This window comes from Pelmatolapia mariae, linkage group LG4 (assembly GCF_036321145.2).
Source record: "Pelmatolapia mariae isolate MD_Pm_ZW linkage group LG4, Pm_UMD_F_2, whole genome shotgun sequence".
NCBI lineage: Eukaryota > Metazoa > Chordata > Actinopteri > Cichliformes > Cichlidae > Pelmatolapia > Pelmatolapia mariae.
In genome coordinates, this window is record NC_086230.1 from 17972621 (window position 1) to 17993284 (window position 20664).

At 43.1% G+C, this 20664-nt stretch overlaps 2 protein-coding genes and 1 non-coding gene across 3 annotated transcripts; all 3 read right to left on the reverse strand.

The window, feature by feature from the left end:
* Nucleotides 1-101: 101 nt before the first annotated feature.
* On the reverse strand, nucleotides 102-4168 carry fbxw9 (F-box and WD repeat domain containing 9). The gene is made up of 7 exons (XM_063471679.1): nucleotides 3627-4168; nucleotides 3394-3541; nucleotides 2020-2998; nucleotides 1739-1887; nucleotides 1443-1646; nucleotides 1285-1350; nucleotides 102-885 (listed from the first exon to the last, which is right to left on the reverse strand). The coding sequence occupies exons 1-7, from the start codon at nucleotides 3734-3736 to the stop codon at nucleotides 811-813; spliced, it is 1731 nt and encodes a 576-aa protein (XP_063327749.1). The 5' UTR covers nucleotides 3737-4168; the 3' UTR covers nucleotides 102-810.
* A 720-nt stretch (nucleotides 4169-4888) lies between these two features.
* On the reverse strand, nucleotides 4889-20405 carry LOC134626141 (transportin-2-like). The gene is made up of 25 exons (XM_063471682.1): nucleotides 20323-20405; nucleotides 18764-18863; nucleotides 18305-18380; nucleotides 17188-17337; nucleotides 16842-16948; nucleotides 16190-16323; nucleotides 15739-15820; nucleotides 15524-15646; nucleotides 15128-15246; nucleotides 14960-15020; nucleotides 14703-14874; nucleotides 14255-14407; nucleotides 12709-12934; nucleotides 12350-12521; nucleotides 12114-12200; nucleotides 11848-11955; nucleotides 11593-11751; nucleotides 11393-11480; nucleotides 11075-11173; nucleotides 10223-10318; nucleotides 10054-10129; nucleotides 9766-9865; nucleotides 9605-9679; nucleotides 8448-8597; nucleotides 4889-8217 (listed from the first exon to the last, which is right to left on the reverse strand). Exons 2-24 carry the CDS (start codon nucleotides 18860-18862, stop codon nucleotides 8490-8492), a joined length of 2670 nt encoding a protein of 889 aa, XP_063327752.1. The 5' UTR covers nucleotide 18863; nucleotides 20323-20405; the 3' UTR covers nucleotides 4889-8217; nucleotides 8448-8489.
* On the reverse strand, nucleotides 18966-19036 carry LOC134626838 (small nucleolar RNA SNORD41). The gene has a single exon (XR_010093847.1). It is a non-coding gene; the product is annotated as a small nucleolar RNA SNORD41 (small nucleolar RNA).
* Nucleotides 20406-20664: the final 259 nt, after the last annotated feature.

Below are 20664 nucleotides of genomic sequence, written 5' to 3' on the forward strand. Positions count from 1 at the left end.
ATGTACTGTGTAAAAGATACTACATGTTCTCATCTGGGAAATCACAAAAGAATCCACGCACTTGATTTTTAGAACTTTTAATGCTGTCTTCTGTGGAAACAGTCTCTCAGCATGTTTGTAAATTGATTTTTGGTCAAAATTAAAAACACACACAGCATGTGGACACAAATAATAACACTTTCCTGACTGTATTCAATTAAATAGCTATAGAAATACAATCAGTTTGTCACAGAGCAATAAATAGTTTACTGTGCATGAAATGTTTAAGTAATTATTGTTGTATAATGCCAGTTTACATATGAGATTCAATAAATGCATTATAATTACAAACATTTACATGTCTGTGGTTTCAGTGCTGTTTGAACATAGCATATTTAAAGTATCTTTAAGAGTGATTCGGTGAGTACTGGCACAAAATGAACATTTTTGGGGTAAACAATGGAAATAAACATTTGCTTTTCCATCCGTAGAAAAATCTTTTCAGTGGATCAAACAAGATGACAAGACTAAAATACCTGAAATATCCTCCACCACATATTTACAACTAAATTAAACAACTGAAAGCAGTCATTTCAAAATAGTTCACTTAAAAATTAAAAATAACCTGATTGGTCATCATCTGTCGTCATTGTCATCTCTTCCCTTCTGTGTTTGTCTGTTTACTCGGCACTTACATGACTGTTGATGTAGCCAGCCTTCCAGGCAACGGCAGCTTCTTTATTTACTTTTGTTGATTTGTATAGAGACACAGAACAACACAACAAAGACCAGGGTTCCTGTTTTCAGTGTTACCATGTAGTTTCTTCCACTTCATTTTCGGGGCCTCCACACTTGCACCCTGACGTCACCGGATGCTATAGCGAGGACTCCGGCCTCCACGCTCAGCTGAAAGTTTTCACATAGTGCAGTGAGAGAAACGAGAGGGAGAGAGAAGACACATGAACAATGAAAAGAAACCCACATTAATAAAGTTAAAATATCATCACTGATGCCCAGAGAGAGAGAACTGTCAGTACTTTTGCAATCACTAACATTGAATCCCTCCAAAACAGTTCAAAATGTGTCGTCCTTGATCAGAGTATGACCTCCCTAAAAGAAACTATACAGAACTGACAGATCCTAACCAAAACCAGAAAGAGAGCAAATATAAAACCAGTTTTAAAGTCTCTGCATTGGCTTCCTGGCAAGTTTTATATGGTGTGTTCTGTAAACCATTCTGAGCTACAAAGTTGTATAAAAAAGTTCCTATATAAACAAAGTGTTGACTGACTGCACAGCACTCACCCCATGGACTCCAGTTTGATAGTGCAGGGTGCTTAACGTCCTCGGAGGCGCGCATGGTATATGAACCTGTAGCGCAGGCGGAAAAATTACAATTCAAGACTTTCAAGCCATTCAATAGCGGAGTTCCAGCAGCTTAAGGTAACGAAGAATTCTCTCACCTTGACGGTGCAATCAGATGAACAGGTGTAGAGGCTACCGGGGGATCTGTGGATGCCGGTGATCAGAGCTGTGTGCCCCACATCAAACTGGGAGACAGGCTTTAAGGTCCCCGCCTGCATGGAAAAGGAGTGGAGCATGCCGCCGTTGTCTCCTGCCCATACCTCACAGCCACTGTAGCTCATGGACAGCAGGTAGGAGCTCAGCTGTAAAGTGGTGGGGTGGGTGGAGTTAGTGGCTTGGTGTAAAGGTGGATATAAGTATGTTTACAAAAGCACAAGCTCTTCAAGAAATCTACCCGAAGTCTCTTCAAGCCTTTGCCCGCTCTGCGGTCATAGACAGCCACAGTGCAGTCTTTGCTCCCTGAGATGATGTATTTGTCATCTGCACAGAGGCACATTACGGCGTTACTGTGCATACGGATGCTTTTCACCAGTGGTGCAGCAGCTGTGGACAAAAACAGACAGAACCCACCTCAGCAAGTCATTTGTCTATATAACTGCTTTGCATTTACTAAACTCTTGACCCTCATGTGCACTTCCTACACAGCAAAACAAGCTTCATATAAATCCCTCTCACCTCTGGTGTCATACATGCTGACCCGCTTGTCAAATGTACCAGCCAGCAACATGTCGGGCTGACAGGACAAGCAGAGAACAGCAGCCCCTGTCCTGATGAGGGCCCTATCTGCACCTCCTGCCTGCAGGTCCCACAGCCTCACAGTGCTGTCAAAGCCCCCTGAGGCCAGCAGAGGTCCTTGAGATGCCAGGCACCAGACCCAGCCTCGATGGCTGCTAAAATCACCCTGCCGTCCCATCGTCTGCAGCAGCGAGCCCAGCTCCAGATCCCAGAGCTTTACGTTCCAGTCTCTGGAAGCTGTGGCACAGACCTTCCCCTCTCCCCCAAGAAGGAGGACCGAGTTTACATGGGCAATGTGGCCTGTAGGCAGGGTAATGCATTCCAGCGCCGGTGGTGGGCTTGGACTTCTTGCCTCTACATGTTGCCCATTACCCAGATTCCTGTGGTCTGGCAAGTCTTCTTGGTGATTAAGAACTGCGTCTCGGCCCTCGTTGGCAATAAAAACCCTTCTGTGGTCCATTTCTTCTTCCATTAGTGCTGCAGCATCACCCTCTAGTCTGTCTTCAAGCTCTTCTCTCAATCTCGCCACTTGGTCCCCACCTAAGACGTGCTGCATTTCACCCTCTTCACCTTCCACTGCCACCTCCATTGCCTCATCCGCGCCATAAGCAACCTCCTGCACTGCCACTCCCACTCTGACCTCACCCTCTCCACCATCATCCTGGCCTCCCACACCAGGCTCCCCATCCTGAGGCATCGCTTGCTCCCTTCTCTCCTCATCCTCCTGGTTTTGTCTGGCTACATGCTCAACTTCACCCGACCAGCAGGTTATGAGCTGTTCCATCTGCAGGCAGGCACCAGGCCAGTCAAAGTCCTCCCTTGGCCCCACTGGAAAAGCAGCTCTCAATCCCACCAACCTCTGTGCTCGGAGCTGCCAGGAGGTCCTGTCCTGCCCCACATTACTCAGCGCATGGCAGACCTGAAACAAGAAGGGAAGGCATCGAAGGACATTTAAACATCTGCATGAGACAAATGTGGCCATGTGCCAAACATCTGTATTTCCTTGATTCATCTTTAACCGTTTCCCCCCCTTTTGGACGGGTAATTTTTGTTTCTCTTTGTTGACCTGAGCAGTTTCTGTCATATTTCAGGGCTGCTTCAAGAAGTTTGTGAGGGTGATCTCTGCCCATGCATCTTACTAGTGATACCCTTCGAAAAACACAGTGCCCATTCTAATGGTTGTCAAACCAGGTCTTTATTGACATATACTGAGGTGTTAAAACTCATCTTTAAAGATACCGGGGACCCCATCAAATGTTGTCTTTACAAAAAAAGAGTTAAATAACCAAACGTAAAAAAGGCTTTCAAACAAACCTTTGGCAGCACGTTGACTACAAAGTGAACAGGAAGATATGAGACAATGTGGGTTAATATCTCCCATGGTAAGGACAACAAGCCACTGGACTCAGCTGAAGGTGAGGGGCTGATATCTGCTGAGGATGAGTGGCTGGTGGTCAGCAGACTGAGAAGATTAGATAAACACAGATTCATTATTTTCTTCATGACACTGTACCAGATGAAAACCCAGCTGACTGTGTGAGGCTCACCCATGCAGGTCAGGCCTGGTGGCTTCAGTGCTCCTCACCTGGTCAGGAAATGGCTGCTCACCGCGTACACCTGCCTCGCCTTCCTGCAGGTTATCCCTGACCTCAGACATCACCTTTCTCCTCCAGAAGGCTAACTCATGGACCTTAGACTAACTTTATTTTCTCTTTTAATAAAGGTGGAGCTCTTTAAGCTAAGCTTAGCCTCAACTACACTGATGATGTTCGTATTCAGGGAAACTCTGCTCGAGGAAAGCTTTAGGTAGCCGGCCCAAATGAACGCTTTCCTTTCCTTGATAGCTGCTAACTGCAAACGAAATACGGCTTTAAGACGCCTAGATAGCGGTTATCTTCCAAGTGTTGCCTGCTACTCCCTAAAAACAAAACCTGAACGCGTTTACCGCTTCTTAAAACTTACCGCCTGAATCAGCGTTACTAAAGCGGAATATAAATCGAATTAAAGGCTAATGTAAGGCAGAAGCACCAATTGTTGTTTCTGTCCTATCATCAAACACACACACACACACACAAACATTCAAACGGCAGTTCCGATGTCGTCATCAAACTGTGCAGCAGAATTACAATTCTATTGGTTGCGATTGGATCAGCCGGGGTGAGGGAGGGGGACACCCTCGTCGGTGATTGCTAAAGCTTTTGTATTTCACGTGATGGAGGCTTTCTAGAAAAGTTAATACATTTATTTCTGAAATAAATGTATTGAAATAAAATAATAAATATATATATATATATATATATATATAAAGAATTATGGCTCTTAAAGTACCACCCTTATGACCGACATTAAGGTAGTATGCGCCTATTTAACACCATATACAGTTTACACATGAAATTGTATTTCTTATATGAATGAATTTATTTTAACTGTCATAAACAGGATATGATAAGTAATAATAATAACTCTACTACATTAAAACATTTACAGCAGGTGGGACATCCGGTCTTTAAGTAATGACGTATGAAGCATGCTTCCGGGTTAAAACTAATTATCAAGGCTGTTGTGTTTTTAACATGTTTTACTGCTTTGTGTCTTGTTCTATTTAATCTGAACAAGCCCCTAATTCAGTGATCACTGTCGGCCTCTTTCGGTTTTTATGACCACTGTTTATTTTAAAGCTCAGTTCTTAAAGAGAGACAAGCACTTTCAAGAGCTTCTCTCAAAAAATGTTTTAGGGTCTTTAGGGACTTTGAAATGATGGTGGTATATGTGATCATAGACAACAGAAAATTCTGAGTCAACTCAAAGCTTATAGAAAAAAAAACTTTTATTTTCCCCTATTCACAAAAATTAAATAAAAAGGGATACACCAGATTACATCCAACCTGCACCACAGTTCAGCAAAAAAAAAAAAGAAAAAAGAAAAAAAAAAAGGTAATACATGAAATTCAACTGCTGGCCTTGATATCAGATTGAAACAAAACTTCTGAATTTGTCTTCCACGTTCTTCCCTCCGGTATGCACCAAGCACCGCCTTTGTCCTCAGTACAACCGTGTCAAATTTAACATCATCAGATGGTCCGCTATAAAACAACGAAAACAAACTGTTCTTTAAATAAAAAGAATAAAAAGGAGAAAAAAAACTTTTAAAGTCCAAAAAAAAATTTGTGCATTACAGCACAAAAACATAACATAAAAAACAAAATAAATTAAAAAAAAACATTTTTTTTAAAAAAAAGGAAAAAAAAACAAACACAAAAACCTGTGGACAACTTGTATTTATGTATCAACAACATGGTGAGATGTGGCAAAGCTTTTTATTTTCTTTTAACTAATTCTTTGTGGCACAGGAGCTGCAAGCATGCTGGTGCAGCCTGTGACCAGCAGGGGGCCACCTCATCTCTCAATGGCTGCCTTCCAGTTAAAGCTGCACAGGATGCCCTCAGTTATTCACACTGTGGAGTGCTGCGGCTTAAAGTGGCCACATTAATTAGCAATAAACAAAACTACCAGAATTAAAGGGTTCATTCTAAAATACATAATCTACAGACAGAAGCTGATGTGAATCCAACTTTGATCAGGCAGGAACATGTGTTAGAGATGTCCATCAGGCCTTAGACTGATTGGCGACCTCCGGTGGCTAAATGTGAAAAACCTTCAAACCAGAAACTAAAAACATTTGCTGTCAAAGTAAAAACCAGGCGTTACTGATGCAACAATTTCTTTTTTTTTCTGTCTTTTTTTTTTTTTTTTACTTTAAAGGGAACAGTCTCAGTTTCTGGTTTGTGGTGAACTTGACAGTTTCACCAGCAGTGAGCAGTCTTCAATAGAAACTATGGACACGGAAGCCACCTGGAAGTAATCAAAGCAATTTTGAGGTTATCACTAGAACGCTGTATAAACCCCCTTTGTGACAAATTTCCACCTGGCAAACGGCAGAAACCACTCGTGAAATAGACATTTTTCCCCTAGCGACCGGAGGTTGCCGGGGAGATCCCTGACCGGTCTCTCGCCCTGCGCGGCTAGGATCTTAATCATCATCTCTGAAGCTTTTGTGCACCCTGTCCAACTATTAACCACCAGGCAAGTGGCCTAACTTTACTCCCAAACATAACTTTTTGAGTAGGGCTGGTGTGAAATTATGTCTAAAAAGTACTTCTGGAAACACCACTAGGCAAACAGCCATATACAGCTCCATTACAACTGTCCACACCATGGACAGTGATGAGAAGATAAAGCAGAGTAAGATAACCAAGATGAGGGAACGTACTATCAGGACTCAGTCTGTTAATCCCAGGCATATCCTACACAGTATCAACGGGTGAATATATGGCAACGACAATCACTAGTTTGATCATAAGCTGGAGAAGTACCTTATCAGTCCAGCAGCGAGTTGCATTGCCATTGACAAGCACTTATAAAGGTGGGTCCCTAAAAAGGGACCAGCTACTAGAAGAACAAGAAAAACGAAAGGAGCAAGACCTGTCAAAAAGCATGCAACATTCATGACAAGGTGAAGCCTCGATGACTCCAACAGCCATCACTTAACAGGAAGCTGTAATGAAAACTACAGGGGGCGAGCGACATCCTCAGACACAGGTATGGATTGACGACTGCAAAAAAAAACACTACAATTAAGATGTCTCCCTCCACTTACATCCTAATCAGTCCACTTTATAAGGAGCTACATTATAAAACTATGTTAAGAGGCCTCAAGTCTTACCAAGTCATCGTATCATTGCTTAACATTATCATTATGCTTACCTCAGCAAGCCGTTAACAGTCCTAAAAATCACTTATCAAGACAAAACGTTAGGTTTCAAGTTCAGTATATTACTGTATGCCTTACATTAGAAATTCTAAATTTATTACAAAAGAGAGAGAGAGAGAAAAAAAAAGTGCATTTATACCAGTAAGAACCAATTCATTCTTGGTGATGTCTTATAGCTCTGTTTCGCAAATACTCTATTTAAAAAAAAAAGAAAAGAAAAAAAAGAAAGCAGCAAATATGATTCTCAGCTTTCCTACAGTATTTTAAACTCCTGTTGCAGTGTTGGTTTTTTCCCCCAAACAAAAAATGCGCACGAGTTGATTAAACCTGCCTATAATCTGCTCTTCGCACACGTGCGCGCTGCCTCCGTTTTAACTACATGGACACTGATTAGACAATATGCATGAAAAGGGAGGACAAAAGAACCACGCACGTGACGGCTTTAAGTTATGGCAAGCCTCCCTGTTCGGACAACGACTAATGCGATAAATGGAGAAGGAAAAAAAACAAAACAATACAAAAAACAAAACCCATTTACTCTAACGTGCATCACTTAAGAGGTGATCGTATGCCATGCAATATTTTGGTACAGCGGTGGTAAAACCTTAAGAGGACAGATGTACTGCATCTCTTTGCCTCCGACAAGGGAAGGAAAATAGCTACAGGCCTGAAGTTTTTCAGCAACCAAGGGAAGAGGAAGGAAGCGTAAATGTGACAGGGAGGGAGAGAAAAAAAAAAGACCCATGTGTATGCACACGAAATGCTTTGATGATTTTTGCAGTGAAAGGTGCAAAACAAACTGTGTGCACATTGTTACATAGTAAAAGCGTCTGTTTTTATTATTTAGCCTCTGGCACGAGCCTGTTTAAACACCTGTGTGGGGTATTTGGGACTGTGGCACCCTATGCTGTTTCAGATAATTCCTTTTTGTTTTGTTTTTAAAAGTGTACCTATCTGCCACCCCCCCCTCCCCTCCCAGCCGTCATCTATGTCAGACTAATTTTTTTTTTTTTAAAAAAGAGGAAAAAAAAAATATCGAGGAGGGGGGGAGGGCGAACTTGGCCTCCGTTTTGCCCTCACCTACCTAGAATCCCTGCGGTGCTGTTGGCGAAAAGTCACTTTTGAGCATTTTGGATTTAGTGAGGCGTTTTATCCGAGAGGTATGTGTATATCCCCAGTTTACCCTCCCCACACCCACCACCCTCCTCCCACCCTCCCTCAGAGAGACAAACAGGGCAACGGGGGAGGGGAAATGGAGGCTATCCGCAGAGTGGAGGGTCAAGGCCAGTCACATCCCTCCAGCTCTAGTTTCTCCCCACGTTCTGGGCAGTGCAATGAGTTCCCCTGTTACCCTCCCCTTCATTAACCTGGGGGACAAGCAAACACAAGAGCAGAGGAGAGTCTTTTAAACCACATTGTGTGAACAGACGGTGCATGCAGAGCTGATAATGAAGCAGTTAAAGTGTGATTCTGGATCAGAAAAAATGATTTGGGAACAAAATGTATCATTGTTTATCAATGAGCTGGGTGTTTCATCACTTCCAGAAGAGGGCTGAGGGGTATTTTGCACATTCGTGACATCATTTGGTGGACATACCTAACAGGTCAGTGTCCTGCGTGGACCAAAGGGGTGGCCGGGTTAGACGCCGTAGCAGGCTGACAGGCGCTCCTTCAACAGAGGAGGGAACTGCTCAGAGAACTGCTGCCAGTTCTCCTCTCCGACCTGGTCCTTGAAGCCATGCAGGATCTTCGAAAAACAAACGAGACTTGATAAATTCTCCAGCAGGCGTTCAAATCTGAAGGTCAGAGTGTGTGGGCAAAGTCTTTTGCAGGCTGATAGCAGACTGTCTTATGGCAACATTAATGGCAGGTTTTCTCACTGGGTTGCTGTGCTTGACAATCTCAGTTTGCAGCAACTGAAGCGAGATAACTTGATAAATCATAACATGTCGCTGACATATTCAAACAGACTGGAAAATGTTAAAAGTCGCCATAATATATGGAGGGGTGTCTGTTCACTGCAACATCAGTTTATGGTCTCACTTGCTGGCTTCATGTGTTATTCAATACACAACACACTTGTTCTGACTGTAAAGACACTAAAGAGATAGCTGTTCAGTTTTTTAAGCACACTAGCCAAAATAGCTTTGACATTTATATCACAAATAAACCAGCTAGTTAGCACTAGCTCTTTAGCTCCTCCTTACTGTCCAAATACAGTCATGGACAGCATAACAACCACACGACCACAATCAAAATCAAAGGCAAAGTTTCATAATGGCAACCCACAAATTAATGTGTAACCTTAAAGTGGCATCATCCATTTTCAATATACAGTTTTTGTACATCTAGCTATGACCTTGCAACTGCACCCTGGGCCGAGCACCTAAAACTAATTTAAAGACCCCTCCACGCTCTGGATTGCTTTACGCTCTAGCTAAAGCGTAAAGCCTAATGCTTTACGCTTTAGCAAGAGGGGTTTCTAAGCCTACCATGGGTATTAAATGCACCCAGAATTGATTAGTATTGAGTATTATTATAGTACTCATTATTGATTGATCAGCTTGACTTAGTGATGTACCACACTTCTCAGATTTCAAAGCCATCTGCACCATGCCGTCAGATTTCCGATGTCTGATTAATGATCATCATAGGTCGGTGACCCAAAACTACACAAGAGGGAACGTTTTAATCGCAAACGCTGGTCCATCCTGCAGACTGTCACAGAAATATGATTTCTGATGAAGTATTTACCTTATAAAACATGTCCCTCAGGTCGTCCTTCGGGTTCACCCATGAGGCCACAGCATCACAGAAGAAAATAAAGTCCTGAACACAGAAGACTTGTTAACTCAGCACTTGCCAAAGTAGACCTCCCCTAATTCTCTAACCCCTTTAAAGCAATATCACCTTACCTGCACCACTCCTGCAGGGTTCACGCCGATCATCACACAGATTCCCCGGAAAGCCGAGTCCTTCTCCTCATTATCTCTTATATTCCTCAAAGACGTGCACCTGCGAACAAGCAGCAAAGTGCCGATAGAAGAGCGAGTTCAACTTGGGGTTTTTTTGTTTGTTTGTTTTACAGCGGCTCCACTTTGAGCAATTTTTCAACTCTAAACTAACAAGTTTTTACTCACGCTGTGAAAGTAGAATGTGAAGAAAAATCAATCATATATGGTAATATCCATACTGGGACTCACCATGGCCTAATGAAATGCTGCAGCTGTGGCGCCACTTCCTGAGGACACACGAAACCCAGCCTGCCAATCGTAATGGCTGCATAGAGAGACATAAAAGAAGCCGCTAAGTCTTCAACATAAGAATCAGATTTAAGAGACACTTATCATCATTGTGTAGCTGATTGCTTACCTGTGTTTTCCAACAGAGTCTTGGGAGTGTTGGGTCTATTGATGATCTCCACCAGGTGTGGCAGCACCATACCCACATACGGCTGCATTTCTGCACCTGGAGAGCCACAAAGAAGAGAAGGAGGCAGTGAGCATCCTGCAGTGTGGATACAACATTGTGACGTCTGTAAGTGTGTTAAAGCTAGGAATCCATTGCCAATCAGGCACGAGGCACAGAATCCCACCTGCTTCAATCAAATAAAAAGGAACACGTGAAAAACCTAAATGCCGAAATATCAAAAATACCCAACACTGATTTAACTTTCTCCAGGGCTTCATTGGTCATAAGTTACTGAGAAGAGCTTTCAGGTCCTTAGAGGAAAAAAAAAAAAAAAAAAAAAAAAAAAAGGTGTGTCTGGACACTTACTAGCCACAGCAATAAAACCATTTGCAGTTACCAAGCCCATAAAACCTAAACAAGCCTTGGTGTTATCTCTTACTTAAATTCAATAGAAAAACTAATTTCCTACTGAACTATTAAATAAGTTTTGTGAATAGTAAAAATCCATTTTAAGAATCAGGTTCTGAACACGTCTTTGATTCAAGTTTGCCTCAGCCAAAATATGTCACCCACATGAGTTCACAATTCCTGAACGTACGTGCTCGTATTTTCCTTCATATCTGCAGGAAAATACGAGCTCAGACTTCACAGGCCTGCATGCAACATGTACTGCGAATGATCTGGATCAGAAAACATTATGGGAACAAAATGTATCACTTTGTGTCAATGAGCTGGGTGTTTCATCATATCCAGATACTGGGGGGTGGGGGGGGGATGACAGGAAAACCATCCACTATAAGATCTGTTACTTACCCATTTGCATGGAGATCTCCCCTATGGCCCAGGTGGCGTTGTTACACACGGAGATAAACTCTGGGTTCAGGTTGAGCCCAAGGATGGGCATGAACTCAGCTGGAGAAGAGAAATGGACACCAGTTACAACAATGATTCACAAACACACAGCTAGATATTCATTTCAGCCTCCTATCTTTTACAGCTCGTCATTAAAGACATGAGCTCATGAGTGACTACAACAATCACTAAATCTGGGTGTTCCCTGGTAATAAAATGAGAGGGCAGCTAGTAAATCAGTCAAAATGTGACAAAGTTGCTCTGATAACGCACGCTCACCAATACAGGGCTTCACATGGAGGAAGCATGCCTTTGTTAGATCACCAAGGAGAGCAAAGGAGCTCTGCCTCACCTCGGGCATGGTATCCTGCAGCAGAACCACACAACTTTGTGTTAACACAGGGATCACAGAAAACTCAGAAAAAACACAGAAAAACTAGTTTTTGCATGCAGAAAAATAAAGAGAACTTCCATCACACCTGCATGCACTGGAAAAGCAGGGTCATGATGTTAGAGCGAGCCACAAGCTGTTCCACGTGTCCTCCCAGACCTTCAGCCAGGCCGCTCAGCAGATCCAAGGCCACAATCATGAAATCCTTGTCAGGAGCTTCATACTGGTCTGGATGCTGGTTGTACATCTATGTAGACAGAAACAAAAATGTGAATTTTTAAGCACCAGTTTAAGATTTAAACAGACTCCACCACATTTATTCTATTTATGCTTGCTCTCTCACCATAGCCTGAGCTAGTGTCTTCTGGACTAATGTGACACAGCGCTGATAGACGGGCTCGCAGTAGGGCAGAAACCCACTTTGCAGGGCGGTGGCTACTGACGACAGACACTGAAAGACATTCGGACAGCACAATTTTGTTTGGTTTTTTTTTTTTTCCCTCTTCTCCTTCCTCTAAATGACGTAAAGCATTTTTTCTTCGACATACTTGGACATGTCAAACAGAAAACAGGAAAACCCTGTTTCTAAGCAGTGCTAAATTTACTCACCTCCAGCAGAGGGAAGAGATCCTTGTCTTCGTCCTTCAGCTCGTTCCACTTCGCAATAAGAGGGGGCATCAGCTTCTGAATGTACTCCTGAAAAAGCAACACAGTGGTAACAGCTAAGGATTTCTGCAACAAATCAATGATTCCCTGTTATTAGTCTCCTCCCAAAGCTAAGCGTGCATCCCGATCGACTTGAGTAAATTCAAGACAAATATACAAGATCCAAATCTCAAACTCACAGGCTGATTGAGATGGTGACCCACTGAATCTGCCAGAGTTCCTATGGCATCATACAGGATGAGCAGATTCTTGTGCTGGTACTTCCCGAAAGCAAAGACCAGAGTGTCCAGAATGTAACTCAGATATGGCACCAGCTCTGTGCATGCCTCTTCCTCCAAGGTTGCAAATGCACTGAGAAAAAACAAGATGATGAAGGTCAATGCTGAATCTACACACACAGTCTTGTGGTCCAGGAATACAACAAGCAGGATGTGGATCAGAGTACAATATGGGAACAAAGTGTATCATTGTAAGTCAATGAGCTGGGATTTTCATCACGTCCACGTTAGAAGGGAACAAAGATTGCAGCGTGGCTCACCTGCAGGCGGCCTCCTGCACCTTCTTGTTGCTGTCCAGGATGCGTTTCAGGAGCTCTGTCATGAGCGGTTTGAGATATGAGTCGGGGGGCTGGGAAACCACCCAGTGTGCATAGCGACTCAAGGTCCAGCAGGCAATGGAGCGGACCAGGGCCTTTTTGTCACACAGACACTGGATGAGGTGAGGGATGAGCTCCGGCAGGTAGGGGACCATGCCCTGCATGCAGCCTAAGCACAGAGTGAAAGCACGAGTGAGAACGACACCAGACCTTCTGCAGTCAGCAGAGCAAATCTACTGATCCTAATATTCATTTGCCAGCAGTATGTGGCATAATGCAGCTCTTCTCTGTGAAATTCTGTCTCACACCAATGTGTACTTGCGATGTGCATCAATTTAGGCGTTATATCACAAGAACACTGCACAGCTGATTTGCTTCAGAGGAGACGATACAAATGTAGGTTTCTCTGCTTTATGCCTCTTAACCAACACTCAGACTCAGTTCTGTTTTAGTACAAATCTACTACGTCACTTGTAAACAGAAACCTCAATCGCAAGCTTAACTGATGCTTGTCAAGTGAACAATCCATCGCGCCCACTGCACTCCACACTACTGAGGAGCAGAGCCTAACTCATACTTATTCAACCTTGCTGCAATAAAGAACGCTTCAGGAGCTCATTTCTACAAACTCTCTGTGAAACTGAACAATACCTCTTCTTTCTGTGACAGGTTCATTCTGACTCTCTCTTGCCAATCTGGGCAGTCATTAATCCATCTGCAAATCACTGTTTATTCATGCAAATTTTAAAAAAATTAAGCTGAACTGTTTGTAAGATTGCATTTGCATTCCCTCTTTTGCTCATGAAACAGACCATTTACCTGCATGCAAAGCCCGACAAAACATGATTGGTTATTATAACTCAGCCATTCCAACACAGACATCACTTTATACAGATTACTTTTGACAACTGTGGTTCTACATAAGGTTGGCGACCTAATTAGGCACCGTTGAGGGAATTCTAGGTATCAGTTGAAATGGGAAAGTACCAAATCCCACTTCTGCATCCAAAAGATTTGAGAAGTCCCCTCTCTATGTTTCTGCCTCTTTCCCAATTGAGAAATATGAAGACTGCTTTAGCAATTTCAGAAAGAAGAGTTTGACACTAATTACTTTTCCAATCAGGATTCACCACATCCGCAGATAATGCCAGTAACTTTGAATAAAGCATAGACGACACTGTGGGGGTCATTTCTTAATCAAATCAGGTGTCCTGGTGATACCAACCCTGTGCTAATGAGGCATGACATTAGAAATCTATAATGTGTCCTTCAGAACACCAAGTGAATGTCTGCATGAACATGCAGACAGGCTTTTTGCACACTGTATATAATAAGGTTAAACCTCATTACTAGATCTCAACTAGGGACAGATAACTGTGTATGCATAACTGGGAACATTTCAGGAAGGTGTAGCTCGGATTTTTGCAGCTCTGAACAGTAACCAGAAAATCTGTAGATTGCATGAAAAATGAGTGTCCTTTCATCTTACCCTCAGCTATGGCCCCCAACACCAGGATGCCAGACTCCTTGATCACCCAGTCAAGGTGAAAGAGCAGGCCTTTCAGGAGTGGCAGGAGGTGGGGTAGCAACTCGTCGCGGAACACGTTGGCCAGCACGTCCAGTGCTGCTGCAGAACATTTCCCTACGTGAGAAAGAAAAGTTTGGTTACAACCCGACACCTAAACCTGCTGTTTCTCTTTGAACGCTCACCTGAAACTACAGCAGGTTTAAGTTTTCTAAAAACTCACTGCATGTACTTTCTGAATGACATCCACATGTCCACTCAAAGCTTAAAAAGTAATAGATCTGTGCTACATTTGGGAAAGGGCCAGTTGGCATATTAATACCTGATATACAACATACATGGAAACCAAAGTACAACCGGTCAAGTCACCACACTCACATTCTGGCAAATAATGTGTTTCTCCACCACTTACGCAGATTCCAGTCAGACAGCGTGTCGTCATCGTCGTCGTCATCTTCCTCGATGTCCTCGCCCTCCTCCCCCTCCCCTCCTTCATGCTGCAAAGTGACCGTGCGTGACTTGTGGAAACGGGGTTTGATGTCCTGCTCGCTGTCTGGTACCGCCTCGTCCTCCTCCACGTCACCCTGGGGGAACGGTCAAAAAGCAGATTGATGGCAAAGAAGTACAGCTGGGTATCCCAAGCATTCAAACACCTACGATGGCACTCACCTTCAGTAGTATGATGTCTATCTCAGAATACTTCATCCCATTTACTAAGATAGGGATCAGTCTATATTAAACAAGTGAGACAAAAGAGGATATCCTTGATCAAAAAAAACAGATAGAAATTCACACTAATAATAGACACATACTAACAATATTTAACAAGCTACTCACTGCACTAGGTGTCCGGAGAGCACCTCTTTACAGATGGGTTGCTCTGCTAGAGTCAGCCAAAACTCGCAGGCCTCCAGAGCCACGTTCTCGTCAGGGTCCTGGGTTCGCTGCAGCATGTACTGAAAAGTAGATGTTTGAGAATGGGAATGTGTGATCAGGTGAGTGGGAAGGGAGGAAAAAAAACAAAACAAAAACCAGCCTAAGAAGAAACTTGAGAGAAATCTGGATCAGAAACATTAGGAACTTGAGGTATCATTGTGCTTCAATGAGCTGGGTTTCTCATCACATCCAGATGGGCTTCAAGTTCCATGTATTTACACGAAAATGTGGCGTACGTGTCCTTTTACTTCCACCTGTGTGCTCCACAGCTGGTTATCTGGTTGTCCTAACGCTCACCTGGATGATGCTGTGCATGTGGGGGATGAGGCGGTCGATGCGGACCTCCAGTAGCATGACCAGGGCTCGGCACACATTCTTCCTGACCTCAGAGTCCTCATCTGCTGCCAGCGCAAACAGGCTCTAACAAAGGAGAAGACGAGCAAAAAGAAAGGAGTGTCAAGTAGGCACAAAACTAACACAGCAGCCTGATACCGAAGCACACACAAGCTCACCTCTATGAAAGTGTCAATGTTGTCCATCAGGGCTTGGGCTCGGCCGATGATGAACTGGTTCACGCAGGCTATGGCATGGGATCTGCAGAGCAACAAAAGTAATGATCAGACATTGTAGTGATGAAAAACCTGGTTCAAATGAAAATGCCTCAGATAAAAACCTTGTATAACTTACATGTGCCTTTCATTTAAACAGAAAACACCCAAAGGCTATAGGTCTACATAACGTAAAACAATAAATCCGCTAATAAATAAAGGAGTTATGAAAAGATCTGATCAGATAAGCACATTAAAACTTGCTTACATGCTCACAATGCTTCCTACCGTAGTATAAATATTGTAATGAGCAAGAAAACTTTCCGCTGAAACCATTCAACATGACTCTTAACTAACCATATACAGTCAGGCAAATGTTAGCATAAATCACACCCAGACTCTCTCTTTCTTGTACCTAATCTTGGGGCTGCAGTGCTTGAAGAACTGAAGGAATTTGGGTATCATTATGTTGAGGGGTCTGTTCAGAGCGTCGCTGTCCAGCAGCTCCGACGAATCCTCGCAGATCTTCTGCAGTGCGCCAAATGAGCCCTGAGACACGGACATACACAGAGAAGCTGTCAAATCAAACGCAAACGTACAGGGACACAGAGGAGAGAACGAAGACCGCATCAGACAACAAGACCGGAGCAAGCAAGTTCTGAATGCACTGCAAAGACTCTGCTTATCAGCTGAGAACACACCTTTTTCATGTCAAGCACATGTGCGACTATGAAATCATCATCATAAAACAAACGACTGAAGATATTAGCTGCTCCAACACAGATATTACAGCTAACCCTGCCTGATTTACATCTGTTTTATTATTTTTACTACTACTACTATTACAATATCTACTGCTCTATTTCAAAGTCCATGCAGAGCTATATCTGGTTCTTCTCAGGAATCATTTGCAAACTATGACTTTCCAGTTAGCCTTGTTGTGGCTGTCTGTGTGGGATGAATTCAAACGTATGTGTACTTCAAGGATACGCGCCTCATTCAACTGTCAGATACTTAAACCAGAGCAACTATCTAAATGAGTCAAATGCCAAACAGGAAGTGCAGACCTCGCACGTGTTGTAGTCCTCTGAGTTGAGCAAGTTGCAGAGCTGAGGCAGCAGCTCGGGCCATGTTTGCAGCTCTCCTTTGGAGGCAATAGTTGTGATCAGGATGCCTACAGGAGAAAAAGCAGTTCAGGTCAGTTGTTCGCCACTGACAAAGACTGCAACCTTTGGCCTATGCAGAAGCTCTGGATCAGACAGTATGAATACAAACACCTTCACAGACACTCAGATGGATTTTATGCATCATTTCCAGAGATTAACATAAGGACACACGGGGATTAAACTGGTTACTCTGTATGTAAATAGATGGTATATAAAGTTATAAAACCAACACAACCAATAAACTCACCAATGGTGGCACGGATGAGCGGCGAGGGATCGCCGATGTTGTTGAGGCATTCCTGCTTGATGAAGTCAGCGACGGCTGATGGGAAGTTCTGGTAGTGGGCTTTGACATTGTTCTTCAGTATCAGACCACTCAGAGAGCGAGTCGGCTCATCTGAGAAGAAGAAAGGAGGGGACTTAGAGACCAAGATGCCAAGCCATCAGCGTGTATTTGGAGTCTGATCACTACAATACTACATCAAAGTGCACAAAGTTTTCCACTACTCAATCCTGAGGACGTGTAATCCAACTCTTCAGTTTACTTTAAAATCTGTGTGCCCTTCATTGTGAAATTCAGAGCAATCACGCTTAGTCAAACTGGACGCAACAGTTTTTCTCATATATAAACTCTTGCAAAGGTGGATATTCATATTCAAACTGGCTCCAAGTTTCAAATCATTAGATCAGCCAATCTAAAGGTAATCCCTGTGGGCCAAAAGACAGGCTTCAGGCTGCTCTAAGCACGCAGACCTCAGAGGTTTTTCCTGCTCTTGGCTCTCGCTCATGCCAAGAACAATATTATTTATACACACTCTGTGAACACAGAAGCACCACTCACCTATTATTATTCAGACCTTCTGATTGTGAGGGACAGCCAATCAGAAGAAAGTCCGCTCAAAGAGAGCAGACTTCCTTTAAAGGGAAAGGGATGAATGCAGAGCTGCTGCAAAGCCCGATGTAAAATCAATAAGGATTCATTTGAACTTTGAAGAGTTCAGGGCTGCTCTGGTAGAAGCATGAACAAATTCCTAAATTTTTACCAAATATAACAAATCTATATCCCTACTTGTCCTGTTACATTTATTGGTATATGTTTAAGTGCCACGTTGATTAAGCAATTGATGCTTCACTGCTGTCAGTCTGTGAGACGAGTACAAGTGGCACAATTCTTTTTTTTTGCCCCTTCACACTGTATAAACATGTATGCAAGGCCTCTGCTGGGAATGAGGCTCCAACACAATAAGTAACATTCAGTGCGTCCAGCTATTATGTGCAACAGAAGCACTAAATTCTCACCATCATGGATCAATGATCTGAGAGGCTGAGACAGAGACAGAAGACACACGTGCAAGACTACTCACCTTCAGTTTTGAGTCGTGTAAGGACAAAGATGAGATAGTTGTTAAAGTCAGGGAACTGGTTGAGTTGTTCGAGTTTCTGAAGTGGCAGTTAAGGATCATTTCACTTTCAAATCACCCTTTCAGTCTGAGCCAAGTAAAGCTCAGACTGAAAGGGCTTCTTATAGATTACTCATTTATGTTAATCGCACAAATGGGATGTGACATTTCTTCCATCATGTATTTTTGGCCAAAAATATACTGTAAGTGAAGAAAAGTAGACAGTATAGATGCACTTAGTCCTTAAAGATGACTGAGGTGTCATGTCACAGTTGCTACCTCGCCTCTGCTCTCGCAGCTCCTACAAAATCCTCAAACACTTTCATTGTTATACTGCATTAAAAGCAATAAAGGATCAAAATTTAGTTAAATACCATTAACCAGTTTTATTATGCACACTCAGAACAGACTGAAGTAGGATACTTGTTGGACAGCTCTCTGTGTGACTGTGTTAGGTGACTGGGAGTCTTTGAGCAGCTGTAGGACCTGCTGAAGTCCCTGCTCATCTGGCTGCCACTCCATCCTGAGACACACACACACACACACACAAATTAATCCACATGTCCACACATTTCTCTTTAAATTCAAAGGAAAATATTAAGAAACACGTAAGCAGGTGAGATCTCTGGATCAGACAGTATGAATACAAACACCATCAGCAACAGGTCAGATGTTTTTTTAATGCATCATCTCCAGTCCACATGCACGTGTATAGTTGATATAGGCAAAAAAGAAGGATGCCTGTACATAGAAGCACAAATCTTCACACAGGAGTAATGCAATGGACCTGAAACTACCACAGGATGCTAATCACGTTGTACATATCATCTGATGGTCTTCTGCTGGGCTTTTATCCAATCAATCACTACTTAAAACAAGATACCTCTGCTTAATGACATGCAAAGTTATTTGAACCCACTGAGGGTTTACTGCAGTTACTTAATGCATGCATGCACGAAACAGCTGAAGAAGAAAAGATCAGTTCTAAATCAAAACTGCGCAGGTGTCGGTTGGGAGCTCTCTGGCCGCCTTCACAGTGGGTTAAAGGGTGAAATGACCTGGCGGCACCGGGACAAACACCTAAAACCCTAATTGCAGCATGCGGCACAAAAACGAGGACATCAGACAACAAGACCAGCTAAAATCTCCGTGACCCGGCTTAACTGCTCCAAGTTAATCCTACCCCCATCCCCACCCCCACCCCACCCGGTCCTCCGGTCTGAGTTGCGGAACCGCGTTGCGCTTCGACATTTTTTTTTTCGCTCGAATTTCAACGCAATGCCGTAACACGTGGGCCCGAGCCGCGCGGTTAGCCCATTTTGGGAGGGAGAGGGTCGCACTCACTCAGCTGTGGCTGGTCAGAGTGAGGAGGAAAAAAAAGTTGTCAGGAAATGAGTTAGCAACGAAGCAACGATCGCCATGTCCGGCTCCAGGCTTATAATCATGTGGTTTACCTTTACGACATTTAGCTTTACTGGCTAGTTTGCTCCAATTATAAGATCCATTATCGATTAGCTCGTAGATTGTTTGAGCTATGGACAGCTGACCCCACTAATACCCAACCTGCCCTTCTTGCTAGGGCCTGGTCGACAGGGCAGTTCCCGACTGGAGGCTCACAATGTGGTCGGCATGAAAACAAGAAAATTCCGCCGTTAGCTATCCAAAGAAAGGGCCGAAATGAGCAATTATTTTGCAGAACAATAACAGCCATGCGGTCGCCTTAAACATAACGGTTAAACATAAGGATGTCAGTCAGTATTGGGTAATAAGTAGGTGAACACGCTTTGTAAGCAGGCGCTAGCCGCTAAGTCGTCAGGCATCGGAGTTCGACTCACTCTGCTAATGCTAATACTGCTAGCCAGGCTAATGCTATTTAACTGAAACTTGCTTTGATTTTGTAAAACGCCTTACCCGATGAGTAGGGGTGATCGAGGTATTAAGAATTCGTTGTTAAAGTGCAAACCTATTAGGAGTGTACGTACAATATTGACTTGAAAGTTGAATAATCAGTACTGGGCCGCTCTTCTCTTCTTCTTCGTAGCGGTTCCTCTTGTTCAAATGAGCACGCCGATTGAAATTGACCCTTGGCGGCTTCCGTCACACATTTGACCGACTACGCGAGATTTGTCGTGGAGTGGAAGGCAACTAGTTTTACTATCCATATTTGGTTAAAAATAAATTTAAAAAATACATTATTATAAAAATACAATAACAATATATACTATTATACATTAAATACTGCCGCAAACAAAAAATAAGCATTTTTTTAAATAAACGTTGTATAAATACAAGTTTTTAAACTAAAAATGAAATTAAAAACGAAC